General features: G+C 46.3%; 1 protein-coding gene across 1 annotated transcript; it reads right to left on the bottom strand.

The window, feature by feature from the left end:
- Nucleotides 1-334: 334 nt before the first annotated feature.
- Nucleotides 335-24558, bottom strand: ANKLE2 (ankyrin repeat and LEM domain containing 2). Its single transcript, XM_086347123.1, has 13 exons — nt 24329-24558; nt 16033-16506; nt 14312-14506; nt 12737-12930; nt 12469-12657; nt 9678-9800; nt 7789-7855; nt 5957-6129; nt 5115-5221; nt 4215-4405; nt 3286-3922; nt 2598-2729; nt 335-2246 (listed from the first exon to the last, which is right to left on the bottom strand). The coding sequence occupies exons 1-13, from the start codon at nt 24513-24515 to the stop codon at nt 2024-2026; spliced, it is 2892 nt and encodes a 963-aa protein (XP_086203249.1). The 5' UTR covers nt 24516-24558; the 3' UTR covers nt 335-2023.
- Between the last annotated feature and the right edge of the window lie 252 nt (nt 24559-24810).

Here is a 24810-nt window from a genome sequence, read left to right as displayed (position 1 = left end):
CCCCTGCACGGTAGCCCACGGCACAGCCACCACCCACCATGATGAGGTTCCCATCACCTCTTTCCAACCAAAGACATTACACACTGATTGTCAACATCACAGAAAAAGGCTTCCTGTTTCATGGGACGCTTAGGAAATATTTGCTAGTTTAACTGATGCCAAGCAAGGCTTTTCACAACTGTGTTAGGAATGAAAGGACCCCAGATAGCAAATAAACCACTCTCAGATTGATGTTCTATTTAACCCAAACACTGCTTAAGAGTTTGCTAAAAAGGGCACTTTTCCTGGGCACAGTTGAGAGAGGTCTTTCTAAAAGCTTAGAATGATTACCACATGGTTTTAAAAATAATTTATTCCATTAAGTAGTTTTAAAAAGATGTAAAATTGCCACGGGACACATGATAATGCATTTAGTGGAATCAGGGCCAACTTATATAAACAAATGGAGAAATAATCAAAGGTCTAAACTTGAGAAAACAGGAACAGCAGTCTGCAAAGTTAGGGCACATCCCTACTTTAATTTCCGTCTGAATACTTATAACAATATACAGGATGGTATGGTCAAATTTTAGAGAAAACAGATCATCACTATGACTACATCTGTGTTCTGATTTCTTTGAGGCTAGAGATGTCTTTTAAAAACGCCATTTGGTTTGTAGAACAGAATGTATTTTTCTCTTATGTCTAGGTTGTCTGCTACACAAGTGAGAACACCCTGTGTAACAACCTTTTGAATTTTAAAACCTTAATCTCAGGTCCGATATTCCTGACCTATGTCTTGTTATTGTGTGAAAGAAATAAGCTCTTTTCTTTTTTTTTTAACATAAGTTTCAATTCAGAATCTTTACAAATAAAAGACTCTCACTTATGTCTACCTCCTATCACTGTATAGTCTCAAAGAGTAGGTTCAGAAGAATCAAAGGGATTTACAAAGGCACTGGACAGCAGACGCATTGGTAGTTTTCACTTTTGATCAAACACTGGCAATGCCCCCAGAACCCTGCTGTGAGCGGTCACTGGTAACACGGGAGAAACAGCCCTCCCCTCGGCTGCAATGCCCTAGCCCTCCGGGATGCAGAGCTCTGTATGTGCAAACCCTCCAGCAGGTATGGCCCAGGGGGAGGGAAGACAAACCACACCGAAAGGACAGAACTGGGATCAGATATTTCCTCCAAAGCAAATCTTTTGTCTCTACTAAAACGTGATGCTCTTTCATAAAGCAATCCAACTGAAATGCATTCTAAAATACGAGGTACACCTCAAAACCAGGGAACAACATTCAGGTTACTTTATTACACTGCACTGGCAGCTACATAAGGTGCACTGTGAAAGGCCAAGTGCTGGTGAGAAAGGAACACCCTCCAAGGACCGCTGGTGAGTGAGTCCTGTGTGAGACTATTCACATGACTCCCAGCGGCTACCATTTCTCCTCTAGAAAAAAGCTAGTTTCATCTTCTGGTCACTCACTTAAATGTCTTCAGTGACTCCCAACTGTAAGTGTCGCTGCAACTGTCCGACACATGCAAGGCTCCTTTACTCCTGGATGCCCACCTTGTCAGTGTCTAATCAACGGTTGACCGGCAAAGCAGAGAGGATTTTTTGTCATGAACTAGAAAGTCAAAGACCCTTCCCAGAAAAGGCAGAGGTACAAACTTCACCTGTGTTTCAGGAAAAGAGCGGAAGGGAGCGCAGCACTGTCGAGGGAGCAGGGGGCACCCGGCCTCTCTGGTGCCCTCTTTCGTCACGTGTGCACCTGGGGCGGCTAACAGAGCCTGTGTAACCACACTGAGGGTTTTCAGAATATCTGCAGCAGTTTGTATTCACCTTCTCTCTAAATAACAGAAAGCTAAATTTTATACAGAATATTTGCAATTTCTAAAATTATTTTACTCTCTAAATAAGGACTGATAAATTAATCAGAATATTATTTTGGCATGTGAAATTTCAGCAATAAACACAGTACTTTTCTTAACAAACAAAACAACAAAGAACAAACCAAGAACCCCAGCAGTGTGCATGGGCCCTACAAGGTGGCAAGCTGGGCCAGGCGCGCCATCCGGCGGAGGTGGCCCCCGTTGGCGGGGCTGTAGCGCCCGGGGCTGCCCAGGCCGGAGGCGTGAGGTGTGGAGCCAGGCTTCCCAGGGCTGCTGCCTGCAGGGCTGCTTCTCCCAGGGCTGCCGCTAGGAGGGCTACTGACGTCCAGGAGCTGAGACTTCAACTTCCCTTTCAGCGAGGGGCTGGACCAGCTGAGGAAACCAAGAACGGGCAGTCAGCATGGATGGCTGGATGGGATGGGGCGAGTGGAGGCCAAAGACAGGATCTGGGCCCCTGCCCCCGAGAGAACACTGGCAGAGGTGCTGCAAGCCTGGGAGCTGTGAGCCCTGAAGACTGAAAGCTCATTACCATTCCCCACACGAGTGGCATGTGACCCTGAGCAGGAACCTGGGCTACTTCCGTCCCGTACCCACTTGTCAGCAGCACCCTTCCCCTTTGTCACCCCCAGCCACACGTCAGGGAACTTCCCACCAGCTTGGCTAACGGATCTGTGTGAATTTCCCCACGAATCTAGCAACTCTGATCCCTGGGCCTGTGGGTACCTCTGTCTGTCCGAAGGCGAGTAGCAAAGGACAGCGCTCCTCCACCTGTGTACGGCCGGGTACTGGCGAGGGTCCACATCCGTGCACTCCAGGGCTGCCAGAACATCCCGATCCAGTTTTGACGGCTCTTCTCTAGAAGGCACGAGAAGAAGCAAGAACCTCCATGATTACACCCAGAAATGCAGCACCACTGAGTCCATTACCAGCACCGCAGGCACTAGCTGCAGGCTGCAATCCAGTTTGGGGGTGGGGGTGAGGGTGAGGGTGGGACTAGCATGGGCGGGGATGGCAGAGGGAACGTGCTACCCACAGGGAGGAGACCCCAGCCCCAGCCCTGCTGATAAGACGCGCTCTGTGTATTACCACCTCCAGGAAGACAGAGCAGAAGTGGGAACAGGCCATCAGCTGGACAACTGAGACTGACCCCAAGATGGCCTTTCTTCCTAAAACTCATAGGACAGCTCAGTCATGGTGGGAAGTACAGTGGACGCAAGGAGGAGCCAGGAAGGAAAATGCTGTCTCCCACTGGCTTGGAGGACCAATGAGGATGGATAGAAAGCCACCAACTCGTGAGACAGATTGAACAAGTGCCTGTCAGACTGGCCGGGGTGGAGGGAAGTGTCCAAGAATCATACTGGTGCCTCTGCCCACCACCCCCCAACACACGTGCGTGCTCCCCGACTCATACCCAAAAAGGAAGAGCCTCTGGACAGGCTCCTTTGAGGCGGGAATCTCCGAGGGCTCCGAGCCATTGCCATAGCGGGGCTCGTGCACAGAACTGTCTGGATTCAGGCACATGTTAGCAATTCCAGCAGACATCTCATTTTCTGTCCTTCCCTGGTTATTTCCAAGTCTATCAGCAGCAAGAGGTTCTAACACGTCACTTCCTCCCGCGTTCACTCTTGATGTCAGGACCTTCTTATCTCTAGTTTTCACTCTTTGATTTGGTGTCTTAGAAAAGCTACTTTCTAGATTCTGCAAATTCAGTTTATCAAACTCAACAGTCAAGCCGGAGATGGGTGAGCGGAGGTCTTCCTCCCCACTCTGGGCCTTGGGCCTCTTCCCACCCAGGGTCTTGCCATCCCTTAGAGCGCTGCAAAACCCATTTCTGCTGCTGTGGGGACTGGTCGGGGCTGAAGCTTCGATAAGTTCTGTCTGCTCCAAGGGGAGGATGTCACACCCCAAGTCTCCAAAAGCAGCTGCCCTGGGCGGGGTGTTGTTTCGAGCTGTGTTTTGCCGGTTTTTTATCTCTTCCAAACTCATGTCATCGTCTTCATCTAGAAACGCCCTCACAGAGATGGAATTGCTGCACTTCCTCTGACGGCCTGTGAGGGAGAGAAACCAGCTCTCAGAGGTGTTGACAAGGGGACTTCGGGATGTCACCGCGGATAGCACAAACGCTGTGCCAAGTCACTCCCATATTCAAAGCCTCCTCCTTGTTGCTTAAGACAGAAAACCTTGGAAAAAGTCAAGCAGGACCTTGCAGACAGAATTACAGGCTCCAGGCCCAGCTGTGCCCCCTCATGGGCAAGAAAATGAGAAGCCACAGGTTCCCACAGACCTGGCCACAGGACGGCTGCCAGTCTCACCAGCCTTGGATGCACTGCGTGTCCTTACCTAGGGCTGAGGCATCCTCCTGGCGACACGCTGCATTTTCTCCCATGTCTTGTAGGTGCTTTTTGCCTACTTCCTGCTGAGTAAGGTATTCTTCCAGCTTTTGCAGGCCTGCCTGGGAAGACAGATCAACAAAACAGCCCAGAAAGTCCCAGTATTCGACCCAGGGATACCCCAGTTCATGAGCCAGCTCCCTGTAAGAATAAAGCAAATTAACCAGTTTTGAGAGCAGAAGAAAAACTCACAGAACTGACTACACAGAAAAGAGCCACTTTATGCTAGAAATGCCCAAAATGCACCTGCAACCTTGGTTTCATTTTATCCTAAATTTGGGGCTGAAAGAATATGCTTAACTTCCTGAAGCAGTGTCCCCCTCACAGGGTAAGACCGTGCTATGGAATGAGTCAAGGTCACGGGTGAGAAAGGTACCACTTACAAACAAACCATTCCACTCACACCAACACTCACCAGAAATAAAAAAGGGCAAACTGTAAAACTCCACTAACAAAGAACATTTTGGTTTTCATAAAACAACAGTACAAAGTTGAAGACAATTCTGGTTTGGGCCAGACATAAATGTTTAGAGGTCTTTTTCAAGTTGTGAACTTAAAGCTGGGCACATATTTTACGAAAAAGTCTCCCTGTGTGGCTCCTTTCCCCACACAGCCTCACGCTCCTTGGATGCCCCACCTGACTGCCAGGAGGGACTGTTTTCATGGAGCCTTGCTGCACAGGCTGCAGTGTACACCTCTGCAAATTAGACCTTAGTAAAAAGGCTTTAAAGTCTACCAGTAAGGACTTCTGGGAATTACTATTTTGAAAGTCCCAAGCACCAAGCACACTGGCACACAGCACACAAGATACCACCACTCGGCTCTTTGGCACTTCGTGCTCTTTAAGTACCTTCCCACTCTCTCAATGCCTCTTTCTGGATCAGATTTCCTGACACTGTGGAAGAAGCCCGCTTTCTCTCGAGGCGGGGTTTTCCAGAGTCGGCGAAAATCTTCTGCCTAGAACAGAAAGTGTGTTGAGATGCGCTATGCACCCACATTGCCAGGCAGTGCCCCCGCCCAACCCCAAACACAGTGCAGGCAACATGCCCTCCTGCTCTGGAGCTACGGAACTTCAGTTGTATCACAGTAGAGGCCAGGAGGGACCCTGGCAAGGTCTGGGCCGGGATGAGGGTCAGAACTGAACCAGGAGGCTTTGAGGGAGACCCTACAGACCTGCTGCCCAATAATGTGTGTGCTTTTTATGTTTCATGCAGCAAAATCTATTCCTAACATTTTATAGTTGAAGGTAACTAACTACAGCTTTCTTTTACTAAGAGGAAAGAGTGCATACAGGTCAGTATATGAAGTACCTCCGTCTGGAAGGTGAACTTCAGAGTCTGCAAGTGGAAGTTTCCTAGTGACAGCACAAATCCAAGTACAATGGAATGGGCATATGCTGTGCAAGGTCCATGGGCACAGATGGGGGGGCGCAGGTAATGCCAGCATGGGGAGAGTAAGCCCGGGTAAACCTCATTTCTTGGGAGCACCGCTTGTCACATACCTGCTCTAGCTAACAATAATAGAGTCAAGACACTTGTTCCTCCAGGAAAGTTCTGAAGCCTCACTGACAACTCATTGGAGTTTCATGAGACCTGGTCTCCAGGACCAAGCACAAAGCGAAAGGCTGGAAAAACCCAGCACATCTGGTGGGGACAGCCAGGAGTTGTTCCAGAACCTTCCACAGATGCTCACCTTGGATGGACTCAGGGGCCCTGCGAAGGCTCGAAGGGTTAGAACAGGGTCTTTGGGGAAGCCTCCAGTGTGGCCAATGTGAGAGACCTCGCCTGTCTGGTCTGAAGACCACAGCTCCCCGATCACAGGAGAAGACGTGTCCTCTGCCCTCAGGAGGGGCACATAGTAGTGACCTGGGAGGAGAAAACACATGGGGCTAGGTGATGTGTGTGGACAGCCTGCACCACAGTGGCCGTTGCTGCTGCTAAGTCGCTTCAGTCGTGTCCAACTCTGTGAGACCCCATAGACGGCAGCCCACCAGGCTCCCCCGTCCCTGGGATTCTCCAGGCAAGAACACTGGAGAGGGTTGCCATTTCCTTCTCCAATGCATGAAAGTGAAGAGTGAAAGTGAAGTCGCTCAGCCGCGTCCGACTCTTCACGACCCCATGGACTGCAGCCCACCAGGCTCCTCCATCCATGGGGTCTTCCAGGCAAGAGTACTGGAGTGGGTTGCCATTGCCTTCTCCAACAGTGGCCGTTAGGCCCTGGGAATCAGCCTGAGAATCAGCTGGATTATTACCCCACAGGCTCTGCATGCCAGTCAAAGATGTTAACTGTAAAAAGGCTGAGAAAGCTCTGGAGCCAGAGCAACTGAAGAGAGGTCAGTCTGTGCCAGACTCCTGCACCTAAAGAGCCCCACACTCTTCCTCTGCAGAGAAATAAGGAGGAGAAGAAAAAAGGAAAGGGGAACAGCAAACACATGCTTGTTTCCAGGTTCGTAGGAGGACTGAGAGGGACCTGTGAACCAGAGCAGCTGAAGAGGAGCTGGAGAAACCTTACAAAGAAGATGCATGTCAACCTCCATCCTCCCCCAACTCCTATTCTGTTTTGTGTTACAATTTTAACATTGTAACACATATGTTCAGAACACATATCTGAACATATGTGTTCAGGTATCACTGAACACATATCTCCGAACAGACCTGGAATCACACACTTTGGTATGGAACCTGGAAAGGACAAAGGCTGTGAGGCCACAGGGACAATGTGGCAGGAAAGCACCAAGGACACCACGCAAGCGATGGTGGTGGCTGCTGGGGGCCCGTAAGACTTCATACCAAGAGGCCTCACCAAGCCCTGCACTAAAGAAACCACCAGGGATCTGGGCAGGAATGGAAACCAGAGAGAAGTAGATAAAGATGAACACACAGGGGAGGCAAAGAGCTTCCAGTATCTGCAGCAAGGCCATTCAGCAAGCTGCTGCCAACTGCTCAAACTCCCTGGAAACAACAGAGAGGAAAAAGCGGGTAGGAAGCAGGGCTTTCCACCACCAGGTGCCCTGGAGCCTGTAGGCTGGCTGGGACACAGCTTGGGCACTCTGGTCCAGAGGCTGGAGGCTCCGGGAAACCGAGCAGGAAGGACTGCCCCACGGGCCCTGGTCTGAGAAGCCCTTGGCCTGGAGAGTGGTGATCCAGGGCCGGGAGGTCGAAGAAACGGAGATGGGGACAGCCTGGGCAGAGGGCGGTGAAGGACAGGGAGCCACCAAACGACTGACACAGGGGCTCCAGGCAGGCCTCTCCCGCCTTCTGGCTGCCCTGCAGGCTGTGGCCAAAGAAGAGCGGCCGGAGGCACCTGCTGCCCAAGAGGCTGCAGAGGTCAAGGCGTGAGGCTGCAAGCAACAGTCAAGTGACAGACAACTTGGTCTCCCAGAAAAGGGAAGTGGAACCCAGGGTAATTCTGAGGGGGTCCCAACAGCCCCCTGGCTTCACTCCCACAGACAAGGCAGCCTAGATGCTGCCAGGACCTTCATGGAGGGCCTCCTCCTCACTCTGGGCGCCCACTCCCCACCTTACCCTTTAAGTAGTCTCGAATCCGCTCCTTCAGTTCTACAGATTTGTTTTTGCTTCTTTCACAAATAACCTATTAAAAAAAAAGATAAGTGAACACTCTGAATCGAATTTATCACGTTTTCTTATCATGAAAATGATTTTGCAGAAGCAAGTATTAAAGTCAACACAACAAGGACAGATAGATCCTAACACTGAGTATTTCATAAAGCCCACAATAAAAAATGTATGTTTAACAATGCAATCTTCCTTCTTCAATGTTTTGTAAAAGCTCCAAGGGGCCAGGACAAGGAGAACAAACTCTGAGATTACAGGTAAATTTTACCTTCTTTCTTCATGCTGTCTACATTTCCTAATTTTCTGCAAGGAAAGGAAACCTTAAGGTGAACCATCAATTCAGAGCAGACATGTCCATACCTCAGGACTATACACTTCACTGCCTGGGAGCCTGTCTTCTACGGTTTGGCTGGACTGAAATACAACTTCTACTGAACAGGGACACAGATGTTTCATTTTTGCAACTACAGGAATCAATGTTCTCAGACATTAGAGAATATAGAGAACTGTAACATTTTAGCTACAAACAATAAAAAACCAATAACCTTAAAATAAAAAGGAAGGAACCACAAAAGGTATTACCATCTCCTGCCAGCCTGTGAGAAAAACAAATTACCACTGCACAGTGAACCCTTCAAGTAGTGCAACATTTTCTTCTAAACTCTGTAACTGGTTGTGAGAGAAGTCCAATGCTTTAAAGAAGTGTCACCACCTACTGTATGGCACATGGAACTCTGCTCATGTTATGTGGCAGCCTAGATGGGAGGTGAGTTTGGAGAATGGATACATATATATGTATGGCTGAGTCCCTCAGCCAGTTTACCTGAAACTATCAAGGCTATCATCATGATACAAAATAAAAAGTGAAACAAAAATGTGTCACCATCTTACATTGAGAAAACACACACACATGCACACAGAAAGTTGAGTCAGATTTATCCAAAATAATGGTAATTTCTGAGTTGCAGAATTGGCTGGTAAATTTTATTCTTTTTATGTGAATTCTAAACTTGCTACAGAAGTGGGTGCAACTTACATAATCACAGCAAATGAAAAGGAGGTGCCACTGCCAGAACAGGATCTTACAAATTCTATTTCCACAGGGTGGGCAGGTCCAAGCCAGCCAACAGCCCCGTGCATGTTACAAAGTAACCCATCTTCCAGTTCTCTCAGGTCCACCTTTCTCGCTGCCTCACAGCACAGAGGCACTGCTGCCTTCTCTAAAGCGCATTTTGCTCAACTGCTGACATACATTCTGACAAGGCCTGTTCCTAAGGCTTGTATGGGCCAGGTGAGAATATAGAAGAGGGGCGCAGGACAGCTCCTAGTGCACACCGAGAGAACACACGAGCAGCACCATCATCATCACATCATCACCACCGTCTCCATTATCCCTCACCAGTTACCATCATCCTCACCATCGTCTCACATTACCACCACCACCGCCGCCATCACCACCATCACAACCGACTCCATCCTCACCATCTCTATCATCCACGACCACCACCATCAGCAGCACAAGCACCACCTCCCATGTTCTCTCTGACCCTGGTGAGCTGAAGGATGCAGAGGGAACTTATCAAAACACAGTGAGCCACCAAGGACAGCTTGACCACCCAGTTCAGGAAAATAAAATCTGCAAACTAGGGCAGTTCACTCCCTCCTGGCTCTACAGAGGCATCTTCTTCAGAGTACATCTTACTTGACAATCAAGCTTCTGTTGCCATAAGGCAAACACGTGCACACAGTTACTTGTGTCTTCACAGTAGCTGTGGTTGCAGACCTTGTAATTATTTTCATTTCTAAAACTATGTAATAAGATTTTAATAGGTACTTACGTCTTCAGGTGTTTTATCATATTTATTCCTTGGGTTTTTTACAATCAAAGGGTGTGAAGAAAGCACATTGACCACATCTACATTTCCAAACTTACAAGCAAAATGCAATGGTGTGTCATAGCCCTGGGAGAAATGCAAAAGAACACTTATATAAACTTTTTGGGTTCATAAAGTTGCTTCAAGTTACTAAAAATAGGTATTTAGTAAAACAAACAAAAACCCTTAAAAATAAAAGACTATAAAAAGGCAGTGTCTTTATAGCTGAAAAGTAACTGGCACACTAGCATACACCCACTTTATGCCAGGGCATTAGCCCAGCTTAACGCTCCGTCCCTGTGTGTCCAGTGGCTGGGGGGAGCTTACAACAGAGCTAGGGTGTAACACCCGGTCAGCAAACAGCAGCTTTAACAATTCAGGGCCCAGTACAGTGTCTTATAATCAATGCTCATAAGGTAAAACAAATAGATTAAAACAAGATCTAGAATTGAGCAAAGCCCATGATTTGGTCTGTAGTCAGAACTCTCTCCAATGGCTAGTATTGCAATAAATGAAACTCTCCCCTTCTGACTCCACAAGGTTTTCCAATTCAATCCCTCCCCAGTCTCCCCACAGACCAGCAGGCCCCTGAGCTGTGGAGCCACCGCCCCTGGCATGTTCACTTGGATGGCCGCAGACTAGGAGGCAGTTCGGCCAAAACAGAATCTGCTTAGGTCCACCTGCAACCACCACACGTTCCAGCCCTCGGGTTCCTCCCTCTACATGCCATGCTGCGTGCTCAGAGCATCTTTCCCAGCTATCTAGAGTCCCCAGGGCCCTGCTGTCCGCACCCACACTCCCGGCTCCAGTCCCCCTTCTCCAAGGTGACCCCAGGCCCCAGTGCAAGCAGATACCCTCAGAGCAGCTCCACCCCCGTTCTGCACCTTCTAAGGTCATCTCACTGTCTCCAGGAGCTGCTGACACCGCCCCTGGCTACCCCACACAGTAAACAGCCAGGGCTCCGAAGACCACTAGGTTCTGCCACACACACCCGGCCCACCTACCGTAGCTGTAGACACACAGAAGGATCAGGGCTGGGCTCCAGTAAAGCTATACTGACTGAATGGGACAGGCTGCCCCTTGCCAGCCCTGGCTTGACTGCCTTCTCCTAACCAGGCCCTCCCCAGTCCACCATCTACCTGAGCCGCCTCCAGCCCTGTGGCCAAGGCTACAGCATCACCACAGCTCCCAGCCAGGCCCAGGGCGCTGTGTCCACTCAGTGTTCAAGATATCAGAGTGCAAAGCGCCCTCCACACTCCCCTTCCTTCTGGCTACCCCTCTTCCTCAAGCACATAACATACTTTCCTAACCTGCTCTGAGCTTTAGCAGCTTGACCCCAGTCACTCCCCTCACACCTGCCAGCAACTTTCATTCCCGCACAGCTGGGGGCCTCTGGGTCCTCTAGCCACTCCTGGCTCATCCAGCTTCTCCTTCACACCACACCCTCTGCTGAGCCCTGGGCTTGGAGGTCAACACTTTAAGCAATTCCTACTCTCAGTGCCTCATGGTCGAAGAATGGGATCTGTAACACCTAATTTCAAGAACTTATCCAGTGGCCTCTGTGGACACACACGCATGTTTTCAACGAGCGCTACACAGGCACGAAAAACACTGTATTACACTTCTGGCAGGGCACACGGGCCTGTATCGCATCAAGAAGTCACACTTCCCAACTGCACTGTCACACACCCTGATTCAGTTTGTTCACACTTAGTCTAATATACTATGACTTTGTTCTCTCTGGCCTATTTCACACTTACTACTGCTTTCATGTAACTACTGTTTCCTCTTTTATGCTCTTCTTTAATTTTGCCAGCATGGCCAAAATTTTTCCCTTCCTCCTTTTCTCTCTTGTGAGAAGTTATTCTTGCTTCCAGTTCTGCATTTCAATGTATCATATTCAGTATGTTAGAAAATAATCCACTAGGCTGTCTTTATTTCCTCTCCTGCCAACCATGATTTCTCAAACTCCTAGGTTTCGCTCAGAATTTACAGCCCTTGGCTCTCAGCCATCATTGGGTTCTCCCTTGTATAAATATGTAAAACTCTTCTGTTTCAAGAATCCTTACTTAAGCCTTATGCACCATTAAAAATCACCCCACTGGGAGGCCCCCTGGTCAGTCAGTGGTGAAGAATCTGCCTGCCAATGCAGGAGATACAGGTTCAATCCCTGGGTGGGGAGGATCCCATGAGCCGCAGAGCAACTAAGCCTGTGCACCACAGCGACTGAGCCCTGCTCTAGGGTCTCTGAGCTGCAACTACTGAGCCTGCATGCTGCAACTAGAAGCACGCACGCCTCGAGCCTGCACTCTGCAACGAGAAGCCACTGCAGTGAGAAGCTTGCACGCTGCAGCTAGAGAGGAGACCCTGCTCTCCGCAACTAGAGAAAAAAGCCCGAGCAGCAATGAAGACCCAGCATAGCCAAAAATAACTGAACATTTTAACCCCACAGGAAATATTCTTCACATAATGTTAAATGTAAACAACAGACATACATAGGACTGTAAGGCACCAAAACCTTTTTACTTCCTGCTCCCTTTAGCTTTGGGGCATTCACTCCCCCTCCTTTCAGCTCAAGCCTCTCTGAACAAAGGCCAGGAGGGAAGTGCCCTGGGGGCGGCTCCACCCCACTTGAGATCCAGGCCAGGGGGCTCTTCTCAAGTGTGACCGGGTCTGCTCTTCCTCAAGGAATGCGCGTCTCCTCTGAGCTGACGCCCAAATACTGTTTCCACCCCAGGATGGCTACAAGGCATACCGCTCTGTCCGGTGTGTTGAGGTACAGGTCCACCACATAGCAAATGCGCTTCTCCAGCATGTGCGGCTCGTCATCTGGGTACATGAGCCGCATGAACTCGGGGTTCTCCAGCGTCTCTAGGGTGAGCTGGCACACAGCAGCCTGGTTCTCTTTGGCAGCCACATGCATGACATTGTACCGACACCCTTCCTGAAAGAAAACAGCAGACTCTGAGCTTCGCTTTCATCACCTGCAGTCTTGATGCTAATGATGCTAGAAGTAGGTTTACCTGTACGATGGTTGGGTTGTCCCCTGAACCAATCAGATACCGGGGATTACTCCAGATGAGGTCGGAAAAGGTGTCTTCGTCTCCCTTCTCCACAGCTTTCCGAAGTTTGGCAGTGAGGTCTTGTGTGCGTGGATTTTTATAGCTGTTTGCTCGCTCTTTGCTGGCTGTTTCTGACTCAGACAGGTACAACCCGTCTGTCACAAAAAGACAATTGAAAGACATTGTATTTCACAAACATTTTATCATTATCCACTATGTGCTTCACTGACAAGAAAAATCTTTCCCATAGACGCTGATGATCTACTTGGGAGTAAAAGCTTAAGAAACAAGGACGATCTGCAGCAGATGTATGCGTGTCCCAGCCTCGGGCAGTGAAGGACAGGCTGTGAAGCTCAGCAGGGGGAGGAAGGATATGGGCACAAGGCCAAGGATACGATCCACTCCTGCACGGGACCTTGCAAGAACAAGGAGCATCCCCAGCAAGGCAGAGTCAAGAGGAAGGTCTACTGGCTGAATCACAACACCTGTGCGTGTGTGAAAGCCATTTGAGGAACTGTCACCAAACGTGAACAGGGAAACCTGTAAGTGTTGGGAATCATCCTGGCTTCCATGGAGGAAGTGCCTCCATGAAGCGATAGAAGAGGAGGCACACAGCACTCTTGATCAAAGGCCAACTGCCTGCAAGGAGAGCCACTTGCTTCCTCAGGAACCCCAGCCAGCCTGCGAAGCAGGGCCGCTGTGAGCTCACGGAGGGGCCAGAATGAGGCTAGTCCACTGGGGTTTTGTATGATGCTGAAAGCAAAGGCCCCTCACAAGACCCTGGTCCTGAGCTGGGAGTGGCAGTGGCCACGTTTCCGGCTGGACAGCTCCCGCAGGCAAGCTCAACTACTGGAGAACTCTTTTGAAGCCAAGCAGGTGCCACTTGGGCTTCCCTGGTGATGTGGGGGTAAAGAATCCTACCAATGCAGGAGATATAAGAGAATGCAGGTTTGACCCTGGTCGGGAAGATCCCCTGGAGAAGGAAATGGCAACCCACTCCAGTATCCTTGCTTGAAAAATTCCATGGACAGAGGAGCCTGGGGGGCTACAGTCCATGGGGTCACGAAGAGTCGGACAGGACTGAGCACATGCACAACCAAGTGCTTTCATAAGCACAGGTACAAGCAAGTACCACGAGTCTTAGAAGAAGGTGTAGCTTTGGGGCGGAAGTAGATAGGTCTCAGTACCTAAAAAGGCCTAGAACCCAACAGGCTGCAGGAGAGAAAGTGCAATAAGAGGGACAGAACACAGGGCAATGGAGGCCCTTTCGCTGCTTCTCCCACAGCCCTGTCAGCTTTGGGGCCTCAACAGCTGCCTGGCCCACTCAGCTCCTGTTGCCTCAACCCAGACCAGCCAACTGACCCATCCTCCTCCAGTGCTCTGTGGCCCAGGCCTCAGTTCTCTACTCCCAGCACACTGGACTTCTCTCAAAGGTGGAGAAAACTAGTTACCAAGAAAGAGGGTGTAAAATACCCAGGAGTAAATCTGACAGTAATGCCAGATATGAACTGCTATATAAATGAGCTTTTAACCCACCATTGCTAAAGAGTGGTGCTGTTTTCACAGGAGAAAGTGGTAAAGAGGTTTTGCTTGGAGAAGGGAAATAATCACAACTTCCTCTGGCAAATTTCTCAGCATCTTCTCGGTTTGTAAAAGCTTTAAATCGGGATCCTTTGTTCATCTTGACAGCTTGTAAGGCTTCCTTTTTATCTTCATAAACGTGAATCCTTTCTGTATGGGAAAAGCGACAAAGGAAAATCAGAGACGATTAACAGGAGCCCTTGTCACCTAATTCACACTTGAAGCCCCCTGGGTTTGTTAATTAACAATTGTTACCCAATAGCCTAATTTTTCTCTCATTAATATTTCAGATTTTTAATCTTCGAAAAAAAAAAAGGGCTTCAGTTAGCAAAAAGAATACAGAAAGTTTGATCATATGAATATGCATGGATATAAATGATAAATATTTTATATATGTATATGCAGTTTTTACACCTAAGGACATAAAAATAAAATTTAATAATTTTAAAAGTAAGTCAAATAACTATGACTATTGGACTTCCCTAGTGGTTTAGTGGTTAAAAATCTGCCTGCCAATGCAGAAGACATGGGTTCAATCCCTGCTTTGGGACGATTTCCACATGCCACGAAGTAAGGCAACTACTGAGCCCTTGCCCTAGAGCCTGTGATCTGCAACGAGAAGTCACAGCAATGAGAAGCCCGTGTACTGCAACTAGAGAAAGCCCAAGTGTAACAACAAAGACCCAGCACAGCCATAAATAAATAAATAAAAAATACACACACAAAAAGGGTACTAGATATAAAAATAAGGCAGGTTTCCCTTATTTGAAAAGACCAAAAGGGAAGTTTAATAACATGAGTATGGTTGACAGAACAGAAACAAGATACTTGTTTTCCCTTTTCAGATAGACAAAAATGTACATTTCATATTATAGCGAGGCTAAAAAGTCACTCATTCATAGCAAATAGTAATATCTTTTGGAGGACCGTAGCTTTCAGTTTTAAAAATGCATACTGAAAAAAAATACAAAAAACCTTTTGACCTGACACTCTTACCAATTTTATAAAAATAAAAATAATGTATGTACTTACATATATATGTTAAATGTAAATTAAAATATATTAAAAATATAATAGTAATTAAAATTTAAATACATAGATAAAACATAGTAAGCAGGGTCAGGAATGATACACAAAACAGTAAGATCTGGGTGGGGAGGAATAAATTTCATCTTTATGGACCACACATATATATATAAAATGTACATATTATGTACACTGTTTTACAAAAAGTAACTTCGTTCTGATCAATATCAAGCTTTCAATACTTCTTTCCAATGCTATTTTAGTCTTATTTAAAATTACAATTCTTTAATGTTGAAAATTATAATTCACTGGCCATTTGCATTCATTAATATAAAAGGTGGTCAGGTTACAGAGAATTAAAAAAAGTGAGGGAGATGATTAATCAAAAAATGGAGCCAGTCCATAAATATTTATAAGTGAACTATATCTTCACAGAATCCAATTTCCTTAATTTCTAAAAATTCCTATAGATTTACAAAAAATTTAGGAGCGTTCTATATAAAAATGTGAACGATGGTTAGTTTGAAGGAATGAGATTATGGTGACTAAAGTCTTCTTTATTCTCTTCTGTAGTTTGTGATCTTTCAAAATCCCTCTCCTCTGATGTAAATGAACCACCTGTGTAAGAGGCACCCTACTGGTCACATTACCATTTCTTGCTGGAGTATCCTCGAAGGCGGCTGGGCACACCCCGTAGTAGAGAGGCACCTCTGCAGAGGCCCTCAGCACGGCTTTCTGGCTGTTGATGCCGCCTGAGGCACTGAAGGGCGCTGAACAGGTCTTAGATGTCACGGCGTCTTCCTCTGGAGGATTCAAGCCCACACTATAACCAAAGTCTCTGTCTTCAGAAAAGCTGACCTGCTCAGCTGGGCTCCCTACTGCAGACTTCACAATCCTTTGTGTGTCCTGGCCCAGGGATGGGGCATCTGCGGCACCAGGGTCGGACAGGTGTGAAGGCAGTGTACCACGCTCTAATAAAGCCTGCGCCAGTTTTTTCTCAAAAATGAACCTGGTTGTTGATGTAATGGGTCCACATTTCAATCCAGCTTTGACAATCTCTTCTCTAAGCTCATCTGGATTCAGGAGCTTCAATCGCGCCAAGATGGTATCCATTGTCATTTTACCTAGGCCCAAAAGAACGAAAATCAATTTGATGGTTGTAAGTATGTCTTTCCTTAAACAAATTCAGCAAAGTTGCAGGATACAAGATTCATGTACAGAAATCTGCTGCTTTTTTATACACTAATAATGAACTACCAGAAAGAGAAAGTAACAAATCCTGTTTAAAATAACATCAAAAAGGATAAAATGCCTAGGAATAAACTTAACTATAGAGGTGAAGACCTGTGAAGACAGACATTTCTCCAAAGATACACAGATGGCCAACAGGGACATAAAAGGTACCCAACATCACTAATTATTAGAGAAATTCAAGTCAAAACCACAATGAGATATCACCTAACACTGTCAGAATAGTTATCATCAGAAAGTCTACAAATATCAAAGGCTGGAGATGTACAGAAAAGGGAACTCTTGTACACTGTTGATGAGACTGCAAAATGGTATAGCCACAATGGAAAAACAGTATGGAGGTTCCTCAAAAAACTAAAAACACAACTACCATATGATCCAGCAATCCCACTTTTGGGATATATCTATCTGTCTATATACACACACCCAAAGGAAACAAAAACGCTAATCTGAAACGATATGAGCACCCCCAATGTTCATAGCAGCATTATTCACAATAGCCAAGCTACAAAAAAATGAAATTTTGCCATTTGCAACAACACAGAAGCGCTTGGATGGTATTATGCTTAGTGAAAGAAGTCAGACAAAAAGACAAAAACTATGTGTAGTTACGTGTATGAGGAATCTAGAAAATAAAACTAGTGAATACAACAAGAAAGAAACACTCACAGATAAAAGAGAACTAGTGCTTACTGGTGGGGAGGGAAGGGAGGGGCAAGATCTGGTATGGGATTAAGAAATGCAAACTACTATGTATAAAATAGACAAGGATGAAGGATAGGTTTACATCACAGGGAATTATAACCATTATCTTGTAATAACTTTTAATGGAGTACAATATGTAAAAATACTGAATCACCATGCTGTAACCTGAAACTAATATTATATTGTAAATCAACTATACTTCCATTTTTTAAAAAAAGTGGCAAAAGAGCTGGCTTCAGGGAACTCCCTGGTTAGGACTCCATGCTTCCATTGCAGGGGGCTTGACCCTTGACTGGGGAACTAAGATCCCAAAAGCAACACACTGTGACCAAAAAAAAAAAGGTTGACTTCAAAGCTTCATCTCAATCCATTATTTCCCCATACTCTTTGGAGTCTATGACACAATCTCATCACAGCGACATTCTAGGGAGGCCAGCATGCTGGAGAAACAGGTGCACCACTTGTCGCCAGTTGCAATATGTGTGTATGTGCTAAGTCGCTTCAGTCGTGTCCAACTCTTTGTGACCCCATGGACTGTAGCCCACCAGGCTCCTCTGTCCATGGAATTCTCCAGGCAAAAATACTGGAGTGGGTTGCCATGCCTTCCTCCAGGGGATCTTCCTGACCCAGGGATCAAACCTGTGTCACTTCTGTCTCCTGCATTGACAGTCAGGCTCTTTACCTCTAGGGGCACCTGGGAAGCCCAGCTGCAGAATAATTAGGAAGAAATCCCCAGGAAAGCAACTGGACAATGTCCATCAAAACTCCAACTCCAGAAATTTATCCTACAGATACATCTGTACTTTATTCCATACATGATGAGAAATTATACAAAGATTTAAACAGAAGCGCCACAGATAGCTCTGGAAGTCATTTTGCTAATACTGATGACAAACAGCGAACATTTAATGTGGGGGATTTCCACGTGCCTGGTTCTATCCTAAGCACTCTGTCAGCACTAAGTTATTTAAAATTCACGGTAACTCCGCATGAAAGTTTATTGCCATTGCTCACCCTTGCTTCATAGATGGAGATCCTAAATCAGAGAAGCTAAGTGACTTGTTCAAGTTATACAGTCACCAATCAAATGGATGTGAACTAGAGCTGGAGCTTTCATCAATACATTTAGAGAAAGAGCAGTTAAATCTATGGTACAGGTTTAAGGATGGTTAGCTAAAATTGGGAGAAGGTAAGAAAGGACAGAGCACCGGTCACTGCTGCAGTTACTGGGGCTGGAGGTGAGGGCTCAGACTAGAGAAACAGGATGTCTTGACCACAGATGAGATGCAAGGGTTGGGGTTTGGAGGGACTGTAGTGGGCCCATAGTAATACCTAGATTTCCAGTCTAGATGCCTAGAAAGCAATTCTCCCTGAGGCAGAGAATATGAAAGATGCAAATGGGGATTTAGGAATTGAGCATCAGAGACACCCACTGCACATCAAGTAGGCATTTTGATTTTCAAGTCTGAGATTCAGAAGACATTCAGAGTGAGAAAAACAGAGATGGGTGTCAAGGGTACATAAATGAGTGCTTAATCCTTGCCTCAACACCTTGTCTCCAATTCACTGGCCTGTCATGCAGCAAGCAGAGTGAGCTTGGATTCAGTAACAGCTGAATGATAGTTATTTCTGTATTTTTCTTTTTAAATAAATTTTTATACCACCTTTCCCCCACTCACATACTCCAAGACTTCAAAAATCTTACTGAAGCCACATGCAAGGCAAAGCAGGGGTGGGGAGGACTGGGGCAGATGTTATGAACAAATGGACAGAAACTCCACCTGATCCTGATAATATTCTCTTTTGCATATACCATCCCTGTGTCCTGACTCTAAAGCTATCTTTTAAAAAAATTTATTAGATTGATGAAAAAGTAATTGCAGTTTCTGACCATGAATTTTAAATCATTATAACCAGCCTCAAACACATCTTTATTAATCAAAATAGGAACCATTACAATCAACACATTTTTTCCCAATGAGAAAAAAAAAATCCATGCTTCAAGACTTGACAAACTTTTGGAAAGCATTTTCTACCTCCTACTGGTGTGGAAGTGCTTTCCCTGCAAAAAGTTGTTGAGATGCTTGAAGAAGTGGTAGTCAGCTGGTAAGAGGTCAGGTGAATATGACGGATGAGGCAAAACTTTGTAGCCTAATTCGTTCAACTTTTGAAGGGTTGATTGTGTGATGTGTGGCCAGGTATTGTGGAGAATTCGGCCCGTTTTGTTGACCAATGCCAGCTGCAGGCGCTGCAGTATCCAGTGCATTTCATCGATTTGCTGAGCGCACTTCTCAGATATAAGGATTTTGCCAAGATTCAGAAAGCTGCAGTGTATCAGTACAGCAGCAAAGCACCAATGGTGACCAAGACCTTTTTTTGCTGCAAGTTTAGCTTTGGGAAGTTATCCTTCTCGGAACTTCTCGGTCCAACCACTGAGCCAGCTGTTGTATACAATCCACTTTTTGTTGCATGTCACAATCTGATCAAGAAATGGTTCGTTGTTGTTGAGTAGAATAAAAGCTGACGACACTCCAAAATAACGATTTTTTAAAATTTTCGGTCAGTTCAAGCAGTACCCATTTAACAAGCTTTTTCACCTTTCCAATTTGCTTCAAATGCCAAATGACCACAGAACGGTCAATGTTGAGTTCTTCAGCAACCTCTCGTGTAGCTGTAAGAGGATAAGCTTCAGTGATTGCTCTCTATTGGTCGCTGTCAACTTCTAGTGGCCGGCCACTAAGCGCCTCATCTTCAAGGCTCTCGTCTCCTTTGCAAAACTTCTCGAACCACCACTGCATTGTACGTTCATCAGCAGTTCCTGGGCCAAATGTGTTGATGTCTCAAGTTGTCTCAATGCTTTACGGCCCATTCTGAACTCAAATTAAAAAAAAAAAATCGCTCAAATCTGCTTTTTGCTTAACATCATTTCTATAGTCTAAAATAAATATAAAATTAACAGCAAGTAATAAGTCATCAGCAAAAGAAAAAAAAAGGGAGAAACACACATTAAAATGATAACATAACCACATGTATTTAAAAATGCATTCTAATATCAAATGGCAAAATTTAACAATGCAAAACTGCAACTACTTTTACACCAACCTAATATTTTTAATTGGAGGATAATTGCTTTATAATGTTGTAAAGATTTCTGTCATACATCAACATGAATCAGCCATAGTTATACATATATCCCCTCCCCTCTTGAACCTCCCTCCCACCTCCTAGCCCTCTAGGTTGTCACAGAGCACTGGGTAGAGCTCCCTACAAAATATAGCAAATTCCCATCTATTTTACATATGGTAATGTATGTTTCAACGCTACTCCCTCAGTTCCTCTCATTCCCTGCTTCCCTGCTGTATCCACAAGTCTGTTATCTACATCTGTGTCACTACTGCTACCCTGCGAATAGGTTCATCAGTAGCATTTTTCTAGATTCCATATATATATGTTAATATATGATATTTGTTTTTCTCTTTCTGACTTGCAACTTCACTCTGTATAACAGTCTCTAGGTTCATCCACCTCACTAGATCTGACTCAAATTTGCTCCTTTTTATAGCTAAACAATATTCCATTGTGTATATACATACACACATATATATGTATATATATACACACACATATATGTATATATACACACACAACACAACTTCTTTATCCATTCATCTGTCAGTGGATATCCAGGTTGCTTCCATGTTCTGGCTACTACAAACAGTTAAAGCTACCTTTTTAATATAGGCTAATCTGAAGAGGGGTTTGTCCTTGTAACCAAGTAAGCCATGAAGAGAACAATTATATTATATCACCAACTGTGCGACCCTGAGCAAGTTATGTAAACTCTAAGCCTCAGTTTCCTCATCTATAAAACAGATATAATAATAGCTCTACTTCTTAGCTTAACAAGAATTAGATAAAATAATGCATGTGTTTGACACTGACAAAGTATCCATAAATGTCAGGGATACGAAGTTATTACTAAGTAATACAAGCTTATTAGCCTTGCAGAATACACAGTATGCTAGAAAGTCAACTTGAATAAAGACAAACATATATCCTCTGTTACTGATATCCTTAATACACAAATATTTGCTCATGTGTGGGAAAGAAAAGATAAAGCAGAAAATAATGAGACTAGTTAGCTTCAGGGGAGGGTGCGAAACAGATAGGAAGGCCAGAGGGCAGGGGAGAGGACACTTCTGAATGATTTTATGTTCTGACTTTTAGTAACATGTCTGTGATTCACACACAGAAAAACTATGTAAATAAACAAATAGATAGGGGAGACCTCCAAGTGGAATACAAACCAAAACAAATGTGCTCATCAGTATTACAAGTTAGTAACACAATGAATGGGAGAAGGAATATAGCCACTGAAAAATAACACATGATGCTTTCCTCTAAGGGTAAAGACAGGAAGGGTACACAGACACTCTAGCTGGAAGGTAGGTGTTCACAGTGGTATAAGTTAGTGATTCTGAAGCTTTTTGTGTGTCCTCTAGGTATCAGCAAATAATTGGATATATTGTGGCTGCTGAGACCCAGGCTCCTCACTGACAGAGAAGGGAGAGGCTACAATAGGACTCAGAAAATTTCTGTAAAGGGCCGAGAGTAAATTTTGAGGCTCTATGAGCCAAAGAACCTGCAAACACTCAAGAGCCATAGATGAAAGATGGCTGTCTTCCAAAAACAGGTAGGAGCCAGATTCGGCCTGTGGGCCATAGTTTACTGACCCTTGGGCTAGAGTTAGAAGTATCTGCAACATGTCCATTCATTTGATAGAGACATAAATATACAGATTAAGAAACTGAGGCAGGTCTGCAGACTGTATAACACTTCCTGACTTTACTACTAGCAAGCAGTATGATTACACAAGATCCTAACATTTGGGAATCTAAGTGGATGTATACAGGGTTTCTTTAACTATTTTATATTTTAATTATAAACACAAGAAGTTGGAAAATGGTACAGAGGTCTTGTGGACTCACCATGTGGCTTCCCTCAGTGGGACACCTGAAACACTGCATCCAACCCAGGCAGCAGACCCCGGCACTACACACTGAACTAACCACATCCTCACCGGGTTCTGCAGTCACTCTCCTCTTGTGTCTTTGTATGTAACTCCGTGACCACTTACCATATGATCGTTTATCACACGAATAGCTTCACACAGACATGCTAAATTACTGAACTGTTCCATCACCACAAAGATCTTCCTGCCAACTCTTGACTGTCACATCCAATCTCCTCCACTGTTCTCTACCCATGAAAACCACTGAGGAGTCCTCCGTTGTTATAATACCTTCACTTCACGTTATATAAATAGAATTATACACTACAGACCTTTTGAGGTTGGCTTTTTTCACTCGGCATAATGCCCTTGAGATCCATCCGAGCTGCTGATGGATCAACAGTCTGGCATCACTGCTGAGCAGCATTCCACAGCATGAAGGTGCCAGTTTTATCCTTCAGACACATCTGGGCTGTTCCAGTTTTTGGCAATTACAAATGAAGTTATAAACGTTTGCATAAGGGTTTTCATGTGAAAATAAGTTTTCGACCTTCTAGGATAAATGCCCATGAGTGAAGTACAGGTTCAACTATTTGAGAAACTGGGAGTTTGACTTCAGAATGATTGCACCTTTAAATTTTTTACCAGCAGTAAATTAAAAAAAAAAAAAAAAATTTCTATCAGCAGTAAATGAGACCCAGTTTCTCAGGGTTTCCACTAGCATTACCAAATGTCATTGGTATTTTTTATTTTAGCCATTCTCATAGATGTGTAGTGATATCTCATTTTAAGTTTAATCTGCAATTTCATGACTGGCTAGTGATGTTGAACATCTTTTCACATGTGTTTATTTCTTCTGTACCATTTTTGTAATTTTTTGTCTTAAGTGACTTAAAAATATAAGTTAAAAATTTAAAAAGAAATAAATAAGACACTCCGAACTGTAATTTCTTAGACTTTGGTGGCTGAGACCCTAAATAAAGAATCTGCCTGCAATGCAAGAGACCCGGGTTCCTTGCCTGGGTCAGAAGATTCCCCTGCAGAAGGGAAGGGCAACCCACCCCAGTATTCTTGCTGGGAGAATCCTATGGACAGAGGAGCCTGGCAGGCTACAGTCCATCAGGTTGCAAAGAGACTGACAGCGGCTTTCCCTTCACTTTTCAGACCACTGGCCCCAACCGTCTTCAGTCTTAGTGTCTGCATAGTCTTTCACTGGGGCGTCCTGTTTTCTGACAGGGTTTTCTGTCACAATGGGCTTTCTGACACAGTGCTGACAGTGTACCTGGACATAGCAGCATGCTATTCACTAAAGACATCACCTGAAACTTCCTGAAGGGGTGAGAGAAGGTAAACAACCAAAAACCCAACAGGCTGGAGGGCTAGCTGGACCTGTGTCAACAGGCCTGCATCTCCACACGGCTTCTGCCTGGGACTTGTCATCCCCGCCGTGCGGGACCTTCCTGAGGCCTGCTCCCTCAGCTGTAAACACTAAGTCATCTGTAAGGAGCGCTGCAGCCCCGAGAGATCTAGGTAGGGTCATCAACTGTGCTTTCTGCTAATAAAATTCTATCTCCTTATCAGGGTACTTGAGAAACTGTTGTTTATCCTTCAGGAAGAAACCAAACTTGCCGGCAACGCGGTGAAAGAAAACTGAACGAAGGAGGATCTGGGATGCACGCGGGATGCACGCAGGGTGCACACTGCCTTCTCGGTCAAATCAGGGGGCTCAAACCCACAAAACTGGGCACAGACGTGCTCCCGGGCGTCCAGCTTTGCGGCGCTCTCACCGTCTACAAGCAAGGACTCGAGCGTTTTACTTCAAGTCTCTTCCCAGAACACCGACTCACGCCGGGGAGAGGGATCCAAACTCGGAGAGGAGAAGCTCGGGGGAACCCGAGCCGGGGAGGCGGGTGGGAGAAAACGGGAAGGAGGACCCAAGCCCGGGCAAGGGAGCGGGCCCACCCGCGAACCGGTCTTACCTGAATCCGGGGCTGGGCCCGCGGCCGCGCGGGACGGCGGGTCGGGTGGACCGCTCTGACCCAGGCCCCGCGGCCGCCTGTCCAACCGCCGCACAAGCCAGCGCACCGCGATCAGCAGCACCGAGGCACCCAGCAACTCCCAGGCCAACGCCGCCCACTCAGTCGCCGCCAGCCGCGGCCACAGCATCGCCACAACTGGCCCGGGTGCCGCCGCCGCCGCCACCGCCTCCGCCGAGGCCCGCTCGCTCGAGGACCCCACGCGCCAGGCTGCCTGCACCACTGCCTGACGGCGCCGCGCCCGGGGTCAGCTGGGGCGGGGCCGGATCCGCACGCGCGAGACAGGGCGCTTGACCCCGCGCCGGCGCCCGGCGGCTCGACAAGGGAGCGCGGCCACTATCGCCGCGTCTTCAGACTCCGGGCGCGTGAGGGCGTGGTCGGGCAGTGGCGCGGGCAGCCGGCACGCGGGGTCCTCGGGCAGGCAG

The sequence above is a fragment of the Bos grunniens genome, chromosome 17 (genome assembly GCF_055505025.1).
Source record: "Bos grunniens cultivar Pamir isolate PY7600 chromosome 17, Bosgru_T2T1.0, whole genome shotgun sequence".
In the NCBI taxonomy this organism is placed as follows: Eukaryota; Metazoa; Chordata; class Mammalia; order Artiodactyla; family Bovidae; genus Bos; species Bos grunniens.
Note: the sequence above shows the minus strand (reverse complement) of the source record. Positions and strands in the feature narration are given on the sequence as shown.